The sequence below is a fragment of the Chrysochloris asiatica genome, unplaced genomic scaffold (assembly GCF_000296735.1).
Source record: "Chrysochloris asiatica unplaced genomic scaffold, ChrAsi1.0 scaffold00348, whole genome shotgun sequence".
In the NCBI taxonomy this organism is placed as follows: Eukaryota; Metazoa; Chordata; class Mammalia; order Afrosoricida; family Chrysochloridae; genus Chrysochloris; species Chrysochloris asiatica.
Window position 1 is genome coordinate 391,340 of NW_006408866.1, and position 17,237 is coordinate 408,576.

The window sequence follows — 17,237 nt, forward strand, 5'->3', positions numbered from 1 at the left end:
TGTACAACAAATTAAAAAGAAAACTTTGCCCTTTGATTATGAATCATTTAGAAGAAGCTCTGCCTTCTATTTCTAGAATCCTGTTGTCTTTGAAGGATTCTGTTTCCAGTGTCTTGCCTGGTTACCAAGATAGAACTCTTGGCAGGAAAACACATCTCCTGATACAGAGACCTCTCTGCCGATGTGGAGATCTAGGTTGTGATTTGTGTGGGGTTGGCTCTGGTAATTTCATCCTGGCATTTTAGAAAATGTGATTGGTTTGTCCCTTTGGGATCGTCCATCACTTCCTGCAAATCCTTGACAATGCCTCTGTGACTACTACACGAGGTCTTTGGAAGCCCACTTCAGTGGAGGATAAGGTGTGGAAGTGGCAGAAGATGTCATCCGAGGACCCAGGGAATGACATCATCATAGAGGTTGAGAATGTTCCATCTGGGGTTCAAAGCCACCCACTCTCGAATGAGATTTTTCAAGAAAGAGTGCTGGTACGCTCCGGCCTCAGCAGGATGACATCAATTTCTGACATCGATGTAATAGACTCTCCGATTTCCAGCAGACGGAATTACAAACAACACAGGCAGTTGTCACAGTTTTCAACATCTCTGAATGAATCAATTTCTCAGACCCTTCACATCCCAGAATGCATGGGGCTGGGCACTCCTTGTACTTCACTTGAAAGCATTCAAGGTAGTAAAACTGGAGAGGTGGAGTTAGGAAGGGATCCTCCAAGTTGTCTGAGGGTGTTTTTTAGCTTAAGACACCAAGTAAGTTGCAAGTGTGGTAGCTTAAGTGAAGATTTGAGGGGCGATGGAAGGGGTCGTTTAGAAGGACCCCTCTAATAAGAACGCACTTTTATTAAACTTGTTTCATGTGCCTGGTGCTTTGAGGAGCACTTCCTTTTGGCTATCTATTGAATTTATTTTTACTTACTCCCTGCCTGCCTTACCTGGGTCCTGGTGTGGCGTTGCATGCAGGTTAACGTGCTGGACTGCAAGGTTGGCGGTTCGAGCTCACCAGCCATTCCTCGGAACACTATACAGGATCTCTACGGATCGGGACTGACTCAGTGTCAGTTAACAGCAACAACCCCCCCACTGCATCCTTTTGAAGCAACAACACCCCCACCACCACCTCATCCTTTTGAAGCAGGGACTTACGCGATTCTCACTTGCTTGATGAGGAAACTGAGGCACAGTTGTTGTTGTTGTGGTTAAGTGCCGTCAAGTTGGTTCCAACCCAAAGTAACCCTGTAGAGGGTTTCTGAGGAGTGGCTGGTGAGCTTGAACTGCTGACGTTATGGTTCAAACCCACAGTGCCACACCAGGACTCACAGTTAGTAGCTGGTAAATCTGGGACCCAAAAAGTAGGTCTGATTGCCAAATGTGAGTACAACAATCGACCATCCTTAAGGATGTAAGGAAGGCTCTTGGGCCTGGAGTTCAGGGTGCCAAAGAGAGATCTGAGGGATGTTAAATAAAACCAGGTAGGCTGGTTGACTTGGCTAAATGCTTTTTTTGTCAGAGGAAACTGGAAAACAACAACCAAAACAGAATTGGAATTTTCTACAAACATTTACGTTCTGGTTGAGATTGAACAAATGTTTGTGTTCTTTGGAATCCCAGACTACAGTCTTCTTTCTCTGTGCCCTTTTACAAGGATGTGCTGTATTTTGAAATGTTATTTTCCATTAAGAAAAAAATTTTTTTATCTTCTTCCACAGGTCAAAAGCTAATTGCATCTCTGATCCCCCTGAGCCCAAGAGACAGAAATAAGGCTATCAGGAACCAACCAAGGACCATGGAAGAGAAAAGGAAGCTCAGGTATTAACCATACACTTTGCTTCCTTTCCAGATATCATGAGAACCTCAATCTGCTACTTTGGTCCTATTTCAAAAAGATAAATATGGGAGAAGAGACAAATCTTTCAAAGGAGAAGAACTCCACATAACTCATGTTGGTACTCCCCACACCTCGACCTTGAGTTGGGGGCTACGCTTAGTGAGGTGCTTGCTGTGAGTAGGCTATGGAAAGGGAGGAAATACTTCTCTGCCCAGGAGAAGCTTGGCTAACACTACCTCAGCAAGGAGATAAAGTTACGTCATTAGGGATAAGGCATGTAATGAGAAGGGAACTATCTCTCTGTGGTTTTGTCTTTTAAAACCCATAAACCCCATCTTCTTGTTGTTGTTAACTACTGTGAAGTTGGCTCCCAACTCATGATGACTTCAGGCACAACACACTACTCAGTCCTGTGCCATCCCTGTGGGCTGTAGATCAAAGCATTGTCATTCATAAGGTTTCATTGACTGATTTTCAGAAGTAAATTCCCAGATCCTCTTAGTCCGTCTTGGTCTGAAAGTTTCGCTGAAACCTGTTCAGAGTCTACCAAACCACTGACAGATGGGTGGTAGCTGCCCCTGAGATACTTTGCCTGGGAACTGAAGAATTCTACCCACCACTGTCCCGACTCCCATCTAACCATGAGAAAAAGGTCACAGAAATCAAATTGACCAACATTCTGCAAGGTGCCCGATCAATACTTCTCAAAGTTCAATGTTATCAAAAAACAAGGAAAGACTGATACGCTATCGCAGACTAGAAGAAACAGTTGTTGGATGGTATCTAGTAGGTTCTGTCTCATAGCGACCCTGTATAGGGTTTCCAAGAGCAAGCTGGTGGATTTGAACTGCCAATCTTGAGGCTAGCAGTCCAGTGCTTATGCCACACCAGGGCCCCGATCTTTACAGGAGCAGATAGCTTCATCTTTCTCCCGTGGAGCTGCTGGTGCTTTCGTAATGTTGACCTTTTGGGTAACATCCCAACTCGTGATACGGTATTCAGTGGAGCCTGGGAGCAGAGAGAAGACACTGGTGGAAAAACTAGTGAAATCTGAATGGAGCCTGAAGTTTAGGTGATACTAATGAATCAGTGTTGCTGTCTTAGTTTTGACAGAAGTATCACGGGAATGTAAGCTATTAACAGGGGAAGTCGGGTAGGAAGTGTAGGCACCTCTCTGTACTATCTTTTTTAAGCTCAGGAATTCACAAGGGTGAAGATCGTTTTAGGTTTTAGATCTTACATTCACTGTTTTTCTTTTTCTCTTTTGCAATTTGTGTGGCACCATAGGGTAAGCACTTGATCTCAAGGTCAGTTTGAATCACAAGGTTGGCAGTTCAAACTCACCATCCGCTCCATGGAAACCCTGTACCGGGTTGCTATGTACCAGAACCGACTCAATGGTACTTAACAACAACAATAACATAGTTGACAGAAACTGTTAAACTAGATGAAACAATTGCTAGTAAGCAATTCCACAGTTCAACATGCTTTTCTGACCTGGATATCAAGGTGCAAAGATAAATTTCAAAGTTTAGTAGAGGAGAGAGGAGATAGACTTGTCAACAAGTAAGTTACATGTGGCACCAAGAAAGGCTTGTCAAGTCAAGGTCCAAGGAGATTACCTGGAAGGAGCAAGGAGACATACTGGGTATTGCAGGGAGACGTTTGAGCTGAACTTTGAAAGATACTAACATGTGGGTTGTCCACACCAAAAGTCCTGGTGTGGCGCTATAGGATAAGCACTCCACCTCAAGGTTGGTTTGAATGGCAAGGTTAGCTCTTCAAACTCACCATCTGCTCCTTGGAAACCCCATACTGGGTTGCTATGTGCCAGAACTGACTCGATGGTACTTAACAACATCAACATGTGGATAGGCGTTTGACGGGGAGCCAAGGACAGCCAGTAAAGGAACTGAACAAAGTGGATGTGATAGGCTCAGGGAAGGATAAAAAGATTTATTATGGCTGAAACTTTTTCAAAACTCTCTTTGGTTTCAAATCCTTCATTAGCTCCCCAAGTCACCTCATGAAGGCCAAGTCCTTTCGATGGCCTCCAGGATCCTTACAATCTCATCTTCGTTTTAAAATACTGTGTTTTAAAGTAATTGTTGACTGCTTGGTCTTACATAGGTGATTTTTTAAAAAAAAGGAGCACAGTCATTGGGGTGAAACTGATTCATTTTTAGCCAATTTGTTACTTAGCTCTGAAGTAACCTCAAGGGTTAGTTTCAGTTTAAAGCTTGAAGAATAAATCAGAGCAGCAGACTTGGTGAGTCCTCTAATCTCAACCAGCCCAGTAGATCTGGTTTGTGTGTGTTTAAGGAATTTGAGGTTCACATTTTTCTCTCATTCTATCAGAGTCCATCTACTGTGGCTCTGATTAGAACATTGGGTGGTAGTAGCTGGGCACCATCTAGTTCTTCTGGTCTCAGGTTGGATGAGGCCATGGTTCATGGTAAATATTTTTTTGAATGAATGAATGACAGCATTGTCATCTCTCACTTTCTTCTGCTGTTCCCTCAGGAAAATTGTTGACACAGAGAAAAGTAAACAGTCTCATCATATCATTCACTTTAATTGCTGTACTCATTGTCTGAACTCCATTTCACTGGTAAGACAGTCTTTATTGCATTTTGCAAGCTGGGCAGTGCAAGGGAGTAAAAACAGAGCACAGATGAAATGGGACCACCAGAGACACTAGTTAGGGGAGAAAAGCTAAAATCTAGGGCTATTTCAATGCCCAGAGTCAAAGAAAGTAGGTGAATACAGACAGGTATGGGGGGAGAAGGTTGGCATGGGCAAGATGAAGAGGTTGCTGAGTTAGGCCCGTGAGTTTCCCCTTCTACAGCAATCCTGTGAAGATAATGACAACACTCACCTTACAGGGTGGTTGTGAGGGTTAAATTAGATAGCATTTGTAAACTCACTTAGCACAGCGCTTGAGAAATGGTGGCCGTTCTTATTTGTGATATCTGCTCGTAGGTATTTGTTGAATGACTGTAAAGCCACTCATTTTTTGACCTAACTCCAGGCTTACCGGAGATCCAGGAATAGTCTGTCAGAAGTCCTCAACTCCATCAGCCTGTGGCAGAAGACGCTCAAGGTCATTGGAGGCAAATTTGGAACCAGTGTTCTCTCCTATTTCAACTTTCTAAAATGGCTTTTGAAGTTCAACATTTTCTCATTCATTGTGACCTTCAGCTTCCTCATAATCCCTCAGTTTACTGTGGCTGAAAAGAACACCCTCCAGTTCACAGGATTGGAGTTTTTAACTGGGGGGGTAAGTGCTCCATTTCCTTTATGTACAAACATCTAACTTGCATTCAGCATTCTGGAAACCAAGGGACATACCTAAGTGGTCACCCTGTCCAGACTGCCTTATTGCCTGGTGCTGGACTGATGGAGAAAATGGGTGTTTCAGGAACTTTTTTCCCCTCAGAGTAACATATGTACAATTGAGTGGGATTTCTATCTCTCCAGGTAAGCACCATTAAGAGTTTGACATTTTATTGTCCATACTTCTCTTTTCTACATTCATGTAAATACATTTGCAAAAGTATACATATGCATTTTTTTAACAAAAACTCAATTATTCATTTAAAATTTTTTTTATGTCTACAAAATACAATTCTCCTTTTGAAAAATATCTACTATTTGTTGTTGCTAAGTGCTGTCGGGTCTGTTTCAACTCATCACAATCCTGTATAGGGTTTCCAGGGAGCGGCTGGTGTTGTACTCGGCTGCCCTGGGCTCAGTCATCTTGGCCTCAAGAGGCCCATCTGACCTGTTTCCTTGATGGTACCTTTCAGGGTTACTTTCGGGACACGGTGATGTACTACGGCTTTTACACCAATTCTACAATCCGGCATGACAACAGCTGGGCATCCTACAACATGCAGCTGGCCTACATCTTCACAATCGGAGCGTGCTTGGTCACCTGCTTCTTCAGTCTGCTGTACAGGTATGGAGGGTTGGCATTGCCAGGGTCTGGAGAGTCCTGAAGTCATGCTGCAGGACAAGCTTGGGACTGCTCACCGCAAGGGCAGCGGCTCAAACCCACCAGCTGCTCCTCAGAAAGCCTACACAGGGTTGCTATGAGTCTGAACCCACTCAATCACACTTAACAACCACAACAAGGCTCTTTCTAGATTTAGGCAAAATTCAAGAGAGTCAAAAATTGCCCAGGAAGCAGTTTCACTGCAATTTCGTCTTTCTGTTGTTGTCGGATCTTCTCTTATCCACAACTTAAGAGTTCAGGTGGGAGGAAGATAGGTTTCCATGCACTTTTAAAGAAATTAGTTGTTGTTAGGTGTTGTCAAATTGGTTCCAACTCATGACGATCCTGTGTACATAGAATGAACCACTTGCCAGCACTGTACCATCCTCACAAGTGTTAAGTCTGAGCCCACTGCAGCTGCCACTGTGCCAGTCCATCATGTTGGGGGTCTTCCTCTTTTTCACTGACCCTACTCCACTTAATCATGATCGTCTTCTCCAGGGATTGGTCCATCCTGGCAACATCTCCCGAGTACAGTTCTCACTTCTGAGGGACATTCTGGTTGTACTTCCTCCAAGATTGATTTCTTGTTCTGGAAGCCCTTGGTACTTTCAATATTCTTTGCCAACACTGTAATTCCATTGCATCCATTCTTTTTCAGTCTTCCTTCTTCATTGTCTAACTTTCACATACTTGTGAAGCAATTGAAAATACCATGACTTGGGTCAGTCTCAGCTTAGTCTTCGAAATGGCATCCTTGCTCTTTAAAGAAACTGACCAGCCTAAAAGTAAGGGTGCAGTGATCCAAGTAGTATGGACAAAAGGACATGGCCGGGGGGGCGGGGGGGCGGAAAAAAAAGGCCATGTTGTGCAAGAGGGAGTGCAGATGAAAAGTGAGCATGTTCAGACTTACTGCCATCTCAGTAGCTCACCAGAATAAGAGTTTGTTTTAAACTACCAGACATGGTGGTGATGGTGATATACAGTGGAGTCAGTTCCAACTCATAGCAACCCTGCATAGGGTTTCCAAGCCTGTAAATCTTTACAGGAGCAGAAAGCCTCATCTTTCTCCCGCGGAACAGCTGGTAGTTTTGAACTGCTGACCTTAAGGTTCGCAGCCCGATTCATAACCACTATGAGCATCCCTTAAATTGCTCTTACTCAGTGGTGGCAAATTTTAGAAAGGAAGCTTTCATTTTACTCTACACTCACGGTGTGACAGGCTTTAGGCCACTTCCTGGGCTTACTGTCACTGTATCCCTCACCCACACACACATTTGTGTTATCAGCAGCTGTCTCTTTTGAGTGTTTGCTGTTCTCAGTGCTTTGTGTCTATGTCTGCATTTCCTATGGCTGCCATAACAAAATCTCACAAAGTGGGTGACCACTGAGGACTTACAGAGGAACTGCCTCACGCATCTCCTGTCCATCATCCCATGTATGTGTCCCTATCTCTGCCTGTCTTTTATATATCACTGGTCATTAAGGAGCTCTGGTGACGTAGTGGCTACAAGTTGGGCTACTACCCTCAGGCAGTACTCATGATTATGGGGTTAGTTAGAGAAGTTGTTGCTAAGTACTGTGGAGTTAGTTCTGACTCATAGCAAACCTGTATAGGGTTTCCGAGGAGCAGCTTGTAAGTTTGAACTGCCAACCTTGTGGCTCAAACCGACCTTGTGGTCAGTGCTTATCCTGTAGCACCATCCCAGGACTCCAACTAGAGAAGTAACAGGTTACAATGTAGGTTCTGAAACAACTCAGGATACAGTTCTTTGGTCATGATGGGTGCTTCTCAAGCATGCCTGTGCACTGGCCTCTCTCTGGTCCTCGGCCTCTCTGCCCTTCAGCCTCTTGGCCTTCAGACAAATGTAACTTCAAAGCTCTTTAGTTCTGCTGAGAAGTGCCCAGAGGCACCCCGCTCTGCCAATAATCCTCAGCTTGAAGACACTCAGCTGTAAACCTAGCTCCACCACATACCCAGAGGCACCCACTCCACCCACAAGCCTGCTGCCTGAAGAAGGTGCTCAGCTTCCCCACTCTGTGGGCCTGGAAGCCCACTGCTCTGCCTGGTGCTGGCCTCCTGCAGGACCCCTAGTGATTCTACTGCCACTTCTCTGCCACTGCTTCTCAGCATTTCAGCAAGTTCTTACAACTGTCTCTGTCACCTGGCCTGAGGACCTTCTCAGAGCAAAGATCCCAGATCCAAAGGACACAGTCCACTCCTGTCTCTTCTTTCATGGTGGTCATGTGATCCCACACCTAGGATGGCTCATTTGATGCCTACCAGGCCAACCCCACATTAGGGTTCCATACACCTTGTTTGCATTGAGATCCCTGCTATCATAGTGGGTTATGCATTGGACTGCTAACTGCAAGGCCAGCAGTTTGAATCTACCAACTGATCTGGGGGAGAAAGATGAGGATCCCTGCTCCTGTAAAGACTGAAACCTTGAAAACCCTAGATTGAGTCACTATGAGTCGGAACCAACTCGATGGCACACGGCAGCCGCAGCCCAGACATTGGGTGGACATTACAAAGACCATGAGTAGAAGGACTGTATTAAGTAATTCACTGGACCGCACAGGTGGGTACTTGTCAACCAGCTACCAACTGCCATCAAGATGACTCCAGCTCAAGACGACCCCGTGTGTACCGGAGTGGAACTGTGACCCACAGGGTTTTCAGTGGCTGATTTTTCAGAAGTAGATTGTCAGATCGCTCTTCTGAGACATCTCTGCCTGGGCTCAAACCTCTTGCTGATTAGAAGCTGAACATCTTATCCATTTGTTCTACCCAGGGACTCCCTATCTCCATTATACAACTGTGGAGACTGAGGCGCAGCACAGTCAACAGGATTCCCCAGCTGGCAAAGCAGTTGGCTTGTAAGCCAGCCCATCACATAGCAAGCATAGAGCTAGGGAAGATCTTGGGAGTTACTCTTTGATGTTGCTGGTTCGCCCTCAACGACTGAGCTTTGCCTTTGTTTTAATGAAATTCATCTCCCAACGCCTTTTGTAATAACCCTTGGGTATTTGGTTTCCCTAGCATGGCGAAGTATTTCCGGAACAACTTCATTAACCCCCACCTTTACTCCAGAGGAATTGCTAAACTTATCTTTTGCTGGGACTTCACTGTCACTAATGAGAAAGCTGTCAAACTGAAACAGAAGAATCTTAGTACCGAGATCAGGGTAAGCAAGCCTGCTCAGCCCACCTGCTCACGGCTGGTCTCCTCCCTCTTCCAGTGCATTCTCAACTTTTCTTAAAATAGTCATGGATTCTTTTTTATTTAAGTTCAAAATAGTCATTATACTCAGTGCTGGTGATGATGTAGGGAAATGGACATTTCTATGTGGAATGCTGGCTTTGTGATTGGTACAGTCTTACTACAGGGCAATTTAGCAGTTTATATCAAAATTTTGATATGGGTTGTTGTGAGTTGGTACTGACTCGATGGCACCTAATGACAACAATAACAATAAAAATTTTAATATGCATACTTCTTGACCCCGGAGTTCAAGGTTTAAAATTTCATTCTAGGGCAGTGATTTTCCCACTTGGGGTGAGTTAGCCTTCCCAGGAGACACTGGACAATGTTTGTAGATTTTTGGTTGTCACAGTTGGGAGGGGCATTATTAGCAGAGTCCAGGAGTACTGCTAGACTTCTTACAATGCACAGAACAACCACTTTACTTCCAAAGAATTAACTGAACCAAGATGTCAGTAGTTTCAAGATTGAAACACTTTATAGAAAAAAAGAAAGGAAGAAAGAAAATATATTGAAAAGAAAGAGCAAGAGGAATTTCTAAACAAAGAGGGTTGAAGATGTTAACATCTTCTTTGGTGTAGAGTCCCAACCTCTTCTTCAACTAAGAGTTTCACTATATGAATATCCCCTTGTGAACATGTTCCCAATAATCAGTTCTGTCTACCTCTCTCTCTAAAATGGAAAACATCCCAGGTAGTGCTAGGGGTTCTTGGCCTCATTGGCTGTTTCTCCCAAGGTCTCCCATAATGTACGTCCACCATCATCAGATCACCCCTCTGTCTCACTGGAGGATCTGGGGTGCATGTGTATCTCTGGGTATGGCAGGTGTTGCCTTTAGGGTCTTGGTTAATGGAAGGCAGGGGTCTATTGGTCACCTTCATTGCCTTGTGTTTGTAGGAGAATCTGTCAGAAATCCGACAGGAGAATATCAAGCTGACACTAAACCAGCGGCTGACCCGTCTGTCTGCCCATGCAGTGGCCTGGGTAGTCTCCACTGGGGTGGCCATTGCCTGCTGTGTAGCTGTTTACTACCTGGCTGAGGACAACTCAGAGGTAATTCCAGAGGGGCTGGGGCACCAGGGTCCAGAGCAAAGACAGCTCGGTGATGAGGTAGGATTCTGAAGGGGGTGAGTACTGCGGAGCCCACTGCTCACATGGGGTCTACAACCATCAGCACTGGCGCCACCTTGAAGCGGAATTTCGGAGCCCAGGGACTCAGCATCTGCATTGTATTTGGATCACTAAGGGAGGGGGGACCTTGGACTGCAGACCTGAGATCCAGTTCTGGTTTCTTCATTATATCTCTAAGGTCTCACTCAAAAAGGAGCTCTGGTAACCCACGAGTCGGGCTGCTAACCTTAAGGTCAGCAGTTCAAAACTACCAGCCGTTCCGTAGGAGAAAGATGAGGCTTTCTGCTCCCGTAAAGATTTATAGCCTCAGAAACCCTGTACAGGGTCGCTATGGGTCAGAACTGACTCCACAACACATAACTACCACAGGAAAGGGAGGTTGAGTCACAGCCCTCAGGGGCTGGCATGACCTACCTTGGTGGGAGTGGGACAAGGCACCTGCAGGAATAAAGAGACTTCTGAGTTCTTTACCCTGAAGACATCCCCACGCCCACCTGATGTGAAGGGGTCAGACAGGTAAGGAGGAGATGAAGGAGAAGTGAAATCAACCAAATCAAGACCAAACCCACAGCCGTGGAGTCCATTCTGACTCATGGTGACCTTAGAGAGCAGGATGATCTGCCCACAGGGTCTCCAAGGCTGAGACCTCTCTGGAAGCAGACTGCCACCTCCTTCTCCCTTGAAGTAGCTGGTGGGTTCGACCTTTCACATAGCAGCCAGGCGTTTAACAACTGCGCTACCAGCGCTCCTGAGAAACCGAATCCTTTCCCATTTGTAAGCATCTGCTCTGTGCCAGGAAAGGTGAACCTTTTGTTTGCCGTCTACTGTGCAGTGACAGCTTAAGGTCAGTGGTGCCCCCAGTTGGGCCTTGTCTGGCTGGATCTCATTTCATTCTTGCGTGTCCCTATGGGTTATGTGGTAATCCGTTGGTGTTAAATCTTCTCCTGGCAAGGAGGCTCAGCCTCTGATTCCAGGCATATTGTAGCTTGTGGGGATGGGGTAGGGTAGGGAGGGCAGCATTGGAACCCAGCTACTCTGGCTCTAGAGACATGACCCAGAGAGCCAGTGGTGCTTGCAAACCACCCAGGAGTGGACAAATCAGAACCAGGCCCATGAACTGTGAGACAACCCACTGGGGGTCCCTGAGGACCCTCTGACATTGCACCAGACGTCTGGTTGCAGCTTCACTTCAAGCCGAAGCCCAGGTGCTGTGTCCAGCTGGCGGGAGAGGCGCCTCACCCTGCTCACCTGAAGGGGCATGTGGGCTGGCAGAGTCCTGCTGGTTCCCTGCTTTGCACTCAAGAACGAGCTAGGCTTGGTGGCCATGGACAAAGTCCCATGGGCTGGAGGGACTGCCTGTGTGCCATATCTTCAATGGACTCAAGCTTTTGCTCCAACAGTGAGGAAGCCCATGCTTACTCTCCCAGGACTGGTGGTAAGGAAGCAAGCCACAGAAGAGCTATTGGACCAGGCACTTCTGCCCCAGCTTCAGTTTGTGCAGCAGTTACAGGGAGTCTATTAGCACCCGAAAGGATCCCCTGGTGGCACAATGGTTAAGCACTAGACTTTGAGCCAAAATGTCAGTGGTTCGAAACCACTAGCCACTCTGAGGCAGAAAGATACAGCATTCTGATATCTGTGAAGACTGTTGTTAAGTGCCATAGAATCGGTTCTGACTCATAGTGACCCTGTATAGGGTTTTCAAGGAGTGGCTGGTGGGTTTGAACTGCCGACCTTGAGGTCCAGTGCATTATCCTGCATCACCACACCTGGAAATCCTATGGGGCAGTTCTACTTTGAGCTAGGGTCGCTATAAGTCAGCGTGAACTCACCTACACACAACAACAACATTAGCGCTCACCTGACTGGACTATGTTGTTGTTAAATGCCATTGAGTCGGTTCTGACTCATAGCGACCTTGTATAGGGTTTTTGAGGAGCGACTGGTGAGTTTGAACCATTGACTTCATGGTTCAAACTAACCTGTGGTCCTGTGCTTATCCTACAGCACCACACCAGGACTCCTGGCTAGACTATGGTGAAGATTATATGCAATCACATGGGTAGTCACATGGGTACCGACTCAGTGACCTTATGCACAACACAATGAAGTACTGCCCGATCCTGGGCCAACCTCACTACTGTTGCTACGCTTGAGTCCATTGATGCTGCCACTTGGCCAATCCATCTCGATGGGGGTCTTCCTCTGACCCTCCACTTTACCAAACGTGATATACTTCTCCAGCGACTGGTCCCTCCTGACAATATGTCTGAAGTATGAGAGACAAAGTTTGGCCATCTTGGCCTCCAAGGAGCACTCTGGCTGCACTTCTTCCAACACAGCTCTGTTGGTTCTTTTGGCAGCCCATGGCACTTTCAATATTCTCCTCCAACACCATAACTCAAAAGCAACAATTCTTCTACAGTCTTCCTTATTCACTGTTCAGCTTTTGCATGCATCTGAGCTTATTGAAAATACCATGACTTGGGTCAGGTGCACCTTAGTCCTCAAGCTGACATCTTTGCTCCTCAATGGTAGTGAGTAGCACCAGATAAATGCCAGCCCTTTCTCCCTCAGCACCACCAGATGGATTCAAACCACATACCTTTAGGGTGTGGTAGCTAAGCACAAACTAACAATACCACCTATCAACCTCCAATGGATGTAGATTAATAGCTAACTCTGGAGGACCTCCTTCTGGGGTTTTCCCATGACAGGGGTCTTCTAAGTGAGACCGGGAGGGGTTCCATGCACAATCAGCATCTTGGTTTTCCCCATCTGTCCCCCACAGTTCCTGAAAAGGCACAGGGACCCCGGGGCTGTGCTGTTACTGCCGTTTGTCGTGTCCTGCATCAACCTGGTAGTACCACGCCTCTATTCCATGTTCGGGCTGGTGGAGAGGTATGAGTTGCCGCGCCATGAAGTCTACACCCTCCTGATTCGGTAAGTGTGCCTGTCCTGCCAGACACCACTGTTTCTACAAAGTGAGTGGGGTCTGGAAGGAACTATACTCAATACCAAAGTTCTCTTCTCCAGCAGGAACATCAGGAGTAAAGTGTGTTTGTCTGGTATGGTTTAATAATATAGTCATAATATGTCAATGGAGTCCTGGTATGGCACTGTAGAATAAGCACTGGACTGCTAACTGAAAGGTTGGCTGTTCAAACCCACCAGCTGCATTATGGAAACCCTATACAGGGTTGCTATGAGCCAGAACTGACTTGACAACAACCATGTCCCAACAGGCTCAGTCACTACAGTTATTGAGTACCTACCTCTGCATTTTGCTCAAAGTAATGACTTTACCTTCTCCAGTTGCTAACAGCCTGAAGATTTCATCTAATTTTTCTAGGAATTAATTTTGCAAATGTCCAAGTAGTATACTGAGGAGCTGTGTGGGGACTGAAATCCATCCAGTGTCCCCATTAGTCATACTGTCAGCCCTGGTACCCACTGCACCATCATGTCAAAGTTTACACAGCAGGTTAGGTTCCTGTTCAACACTTCCTATACAAGTTGTTCAGCAACATTGATTATATTTTTCACAAGGTGTGAACAGTCTTAATATTTCCATTCTGGTTGTTCCATTTCCATCCATCTAGTTTCCCTGCGCCCTTATATTCTCATCTTTGTTTTAAAGTAATTGTTGACCATTTGTTTTCATGTTGATGAATTTTTAAAAGAGCACATCATACCACTTTTGGATGATATTTATTATTTTTAGCAAAATATAAATTTGTTATTTAGCTACAAGGTGACCTGAGGGCTTTAGTTTTACTTCAAGATTTGAAAAGAATCCTAGAACAATAGTCTAAGAGAGCCCTCCAGTCTCAGCCAGTCCAATAGATCTGTTTTGTTTTATTGTAGAAACAAATTTAGAAATTTGAGGTTCTGTTCCACATTTTCTCCCATTCTTTCAGGGCCCATCTATTGTTGTCCTGATTAGACCATTGGTAGTGGTTGCTGGGCACCATCTAATTCTTCTGGTCTCAGGGTAAATGAGACCGTGGTTTGTATAGACTTGTTTGTCTTGTTTCTTCTTTGAGTCTTTCATTTGCTTCTTTCTCTTTTGCTCCAAATAAGTAGAAACCAATAGTTCTACCTTAGATGGTCCATAGGGTTTCCATTGGTGGAATTTCTGCAAGTAAATCACCAGGCCTTCCTTTCAGACACCTCTGAATGGACTTAAAACTCCAGTGGTGTTCATTAATAGTTTTTATCACCCAGGGCTTCATTCAGTAAAGGTAACGTAATGAGAGCCTTCTACTGACTAAGCCTTGGACAAGAGGTTGGGGATCTAGATGGAAAAGGAGTCACCTAGTTCTTTCCCTCATAGAAGCCTGAGTCTAGTCCAGTGGCTCTCCACCTTGACTGTGCATCATCAGCACTTAGAAGACTTGTTCAAAAACATCTTGCTGGGCCCCACCCCTAGTTTCTGATTCAGTAGGTTTAGGGTGGACTCTGAAAATCTGCCTTTCTAACAAGTTTCTAGGTGATGCTGTCGCTGCTGGTCTGGGGACTGTGATTTGAGAAGCACTTATCTAACAGTGCAAAAACCATGTGGGAGCCATGGCCAACTTCCCCTGGCTTCACAAGAGGGGATGAGAATCAAAATCAGCCCAAAATCGATTCCTATGAAGTGGAAGTCAGGCATGCTTCTACCCTACAACTTTCTGGACCCTATTCTGACACCAACCATCCCTCCTACAGCACTCTCTGCTTCACATCTGGGTTCCATAATCCAATGCAATGGCCCCACAGAACTCATAACAATATGCATGGTTATGGGGTTCATTAGGGAAGTGAAGAGGGTACAATTTAAAATCAGAACAAATTCAGGATGCGGAAGTTCTCCAGTCAGGAACACCTCCTGTCTGCCATACTGCAGGCACACCTCATTCTTACCTTCCGCCTCTCAACCATGTGGCCCCTTGGCCTCTGCTGCTCTGCTCAGGCAAGGGTTACAAAGCTTTTTTAGCCAGTCTATGAATGACCAAAGGGCACATTCTGCAAGCCATCTCCGGCCTGTAGACACTCAGCTTTACTCAGTCCACAGGCCTAGAGCTGGAAGCTGCTCTGTCTCTCCATGCCACCACCTCTGCTGTTGTCTCGGTTGGTGTCTCTGCTGTCACCTCTTGACATCTCATGCTCTACTCATGGTCTTCTTTCTTTATGGTTCTGGGATCGTCTGTCTCCACTTCTGAGATGGCTCCTTTTAAGCCTAGCTGGAGGGCAAAACTAACCAATCCCAGCCTTAGAGTCCTGTGCACCTTATTTGCATGGTCCCAGCCAATCATTTGGTGGGAATTAAGGAAGACTTTGGATAGAAAAGTAAATTCAAGGCACGATAAGTGGTGTTTATGCAGAGCCCTACTAAAACCAGCATGTATCATCCAAAGCACAAAATTGGTGCCTAGTCACCCGGAGCAACAGAGGAAGGAGAGTCAGAAACAGGAGGAGATGGACTGTAGGGCTAATTGCCTCCATGAACAGCTGCCTCCTTTGCCCTGAGACCAGAAGAACTGGATGGTGTTCAGCTACCACTACTAAACATTTTTTTTTTTAATGTTTTATTGTGAATTATATGATAGTTTACATGAGAGAACTTTAGTTTTATATTCATTCCATCGTATATCATCTCATTGCCATGGTTCCAATCCCCTCCATGCATCATCAACCAACCAAAGGGTATATCCTAGAAACCCGCCCCATACACTTCCCCCTAAGCCCCCCCCCCACACACACACACAGTTTTCGGCCCACAGTCCCTCTCCCTCTCTGGATCCAAAGTCCCCAGTCGCTTCATCACTCCACGTCATCATCTCTGTCTCCATCTCAGGCATCTCTGTTTCTCTGGGTAGGGTCTCACTCTCGGCTCTTCTCCGTTGATGGTCCCAGATAGCTCCGCTCCTAGCCTATAGAATTAATCACTCCCTTCCTTGTTCCAAAACGTCTACCTTTGCATTTCCAACCCTCATAATCCATCCTGATAAGCATTAGTCACTACAGTATCACGAGTTATCCATCTGTATTTCCTTTCATCCGCTCCACCCAGACAGATTGAATAGTACCTACTGGTGATTCTGCCTTTCTCCATGCTCCCTAGCACTAGGTTCCCCCTTGAAAGCTTGTAAGCCAGTCACTTCTTGCCTTTGTAGTTCCCCCTTCCCCATTTGAGTATCCAATGTCCAAGTTGCCCATCTCTGTCCACTCTGTGTGTGGAGGGGGTGGGACACTACTAAACATTTTGATCAATGATTCTACAGAAGAACACTGATCAAAAGGGGGAAAATGTAGAACACAATTTCAAATTCAAATGGACTTTTTTGGGGCCATGGAGGCTGGATGAACCCCTGAAACTATTGCCCTGAGATATCTTTAGACCTTAAACCAAAAATATCTCCTGTTAAAACTAACAATATTTTAACTTAACCAGTAAAAACTGTCTACCTTGAAAATTGTGCTCTCTCAAGATCTATCTATTGTTTGCCCTTCCAGAGGAAGACTGTCTGTTCTGGAGGGTCACACACCAACATTTAAAATGCTCCAGCCTAGAAGTAACAGCAGACATCACTTCTCACAACACATTCTCTAGAACTAGTGAGGTGGCCCATCCAAGCACAGGATAGCAGGGCTTGCGTCCCTATCTTGGATCCAATAGGAAATACAGGCAAAAGCTCTAGTGACTGCTATAAGGGTAATGATAGTGGTTTTCTCTTCTCTTATTTTAGAAACATCTTTTTGAAAATATCCATCATTGGAATTCTGTGTTACTATTGGCTCAACATCGTGGCCTTGGCTGGTGAAGAGGTAGGATTGCCTTGCTGTTCTGTCTTACAGCCCATGTCTTAGCCTTTCAGCACCAAGGAGAGAGGGGGCTTCTCAAGGGCCATCACTCTTCTTATTTGACATTTAATCCCTTGTGGGAAGAGAATTGAAGCCAATCTGCAAAGTAACATGAGGGAAGAAGGGTCCCCCTTAAAAAAAAGTCCACACATTCTA

General features: G+C 45.6%; 1 protein-coding gene across 1 annotated transcript in view; it reads left to right on the forward strand.

The window, feature by feature from the left end:
- Nucleotides 1-377: 377 nt before the first annotated feature.
- The window catches only part of TMC5 (transmembrane channel-like 5), a 36,504-nt gene continuing 19,644 nt past the window's right edge, over nucleotides 378-17,237 (forward strand). The window contains exons 1-9 of the mRNA XM_006875971.1: nucleotides 378-687; nucleotides 1,721-1,820; nucleotides 4,363-4,450; nucleotides 4,871-5,119; nucleotides 5,649-5,800; nucleotides 8,883-9,027; nucleotides 10,002-10,157; nucleotides 13,027-13,178; nucleotides 16,967-17,045. Of these exons, the coding sequence (XP_006876033.1) occupies nucleotides 378-687; nucleotides 1,721-1,820; nucleotides 4,363-4,450; nucleotides 4,871-5,119; nucleotides 5,649-5,800; nucleotides 8,883-9,027; nucleotides 10,002-10,157; nucleotides 13,027-13,178; nucleotides 16,967-17,045 (1,431 nt within the window). The remainder of the gene's footprint in view (nucleotides 688-1,720; nucleotides 1,821-4,362; nucleotides 4,451-4,870; nucleotides 5,120-5,648; nucleotides 5,801-8,882; nucleotides 9,028-10,001; nucleotides 10,158-13,026; nucleotides 13,179-16,966; nucleotides 17,046-17,237) is intronic.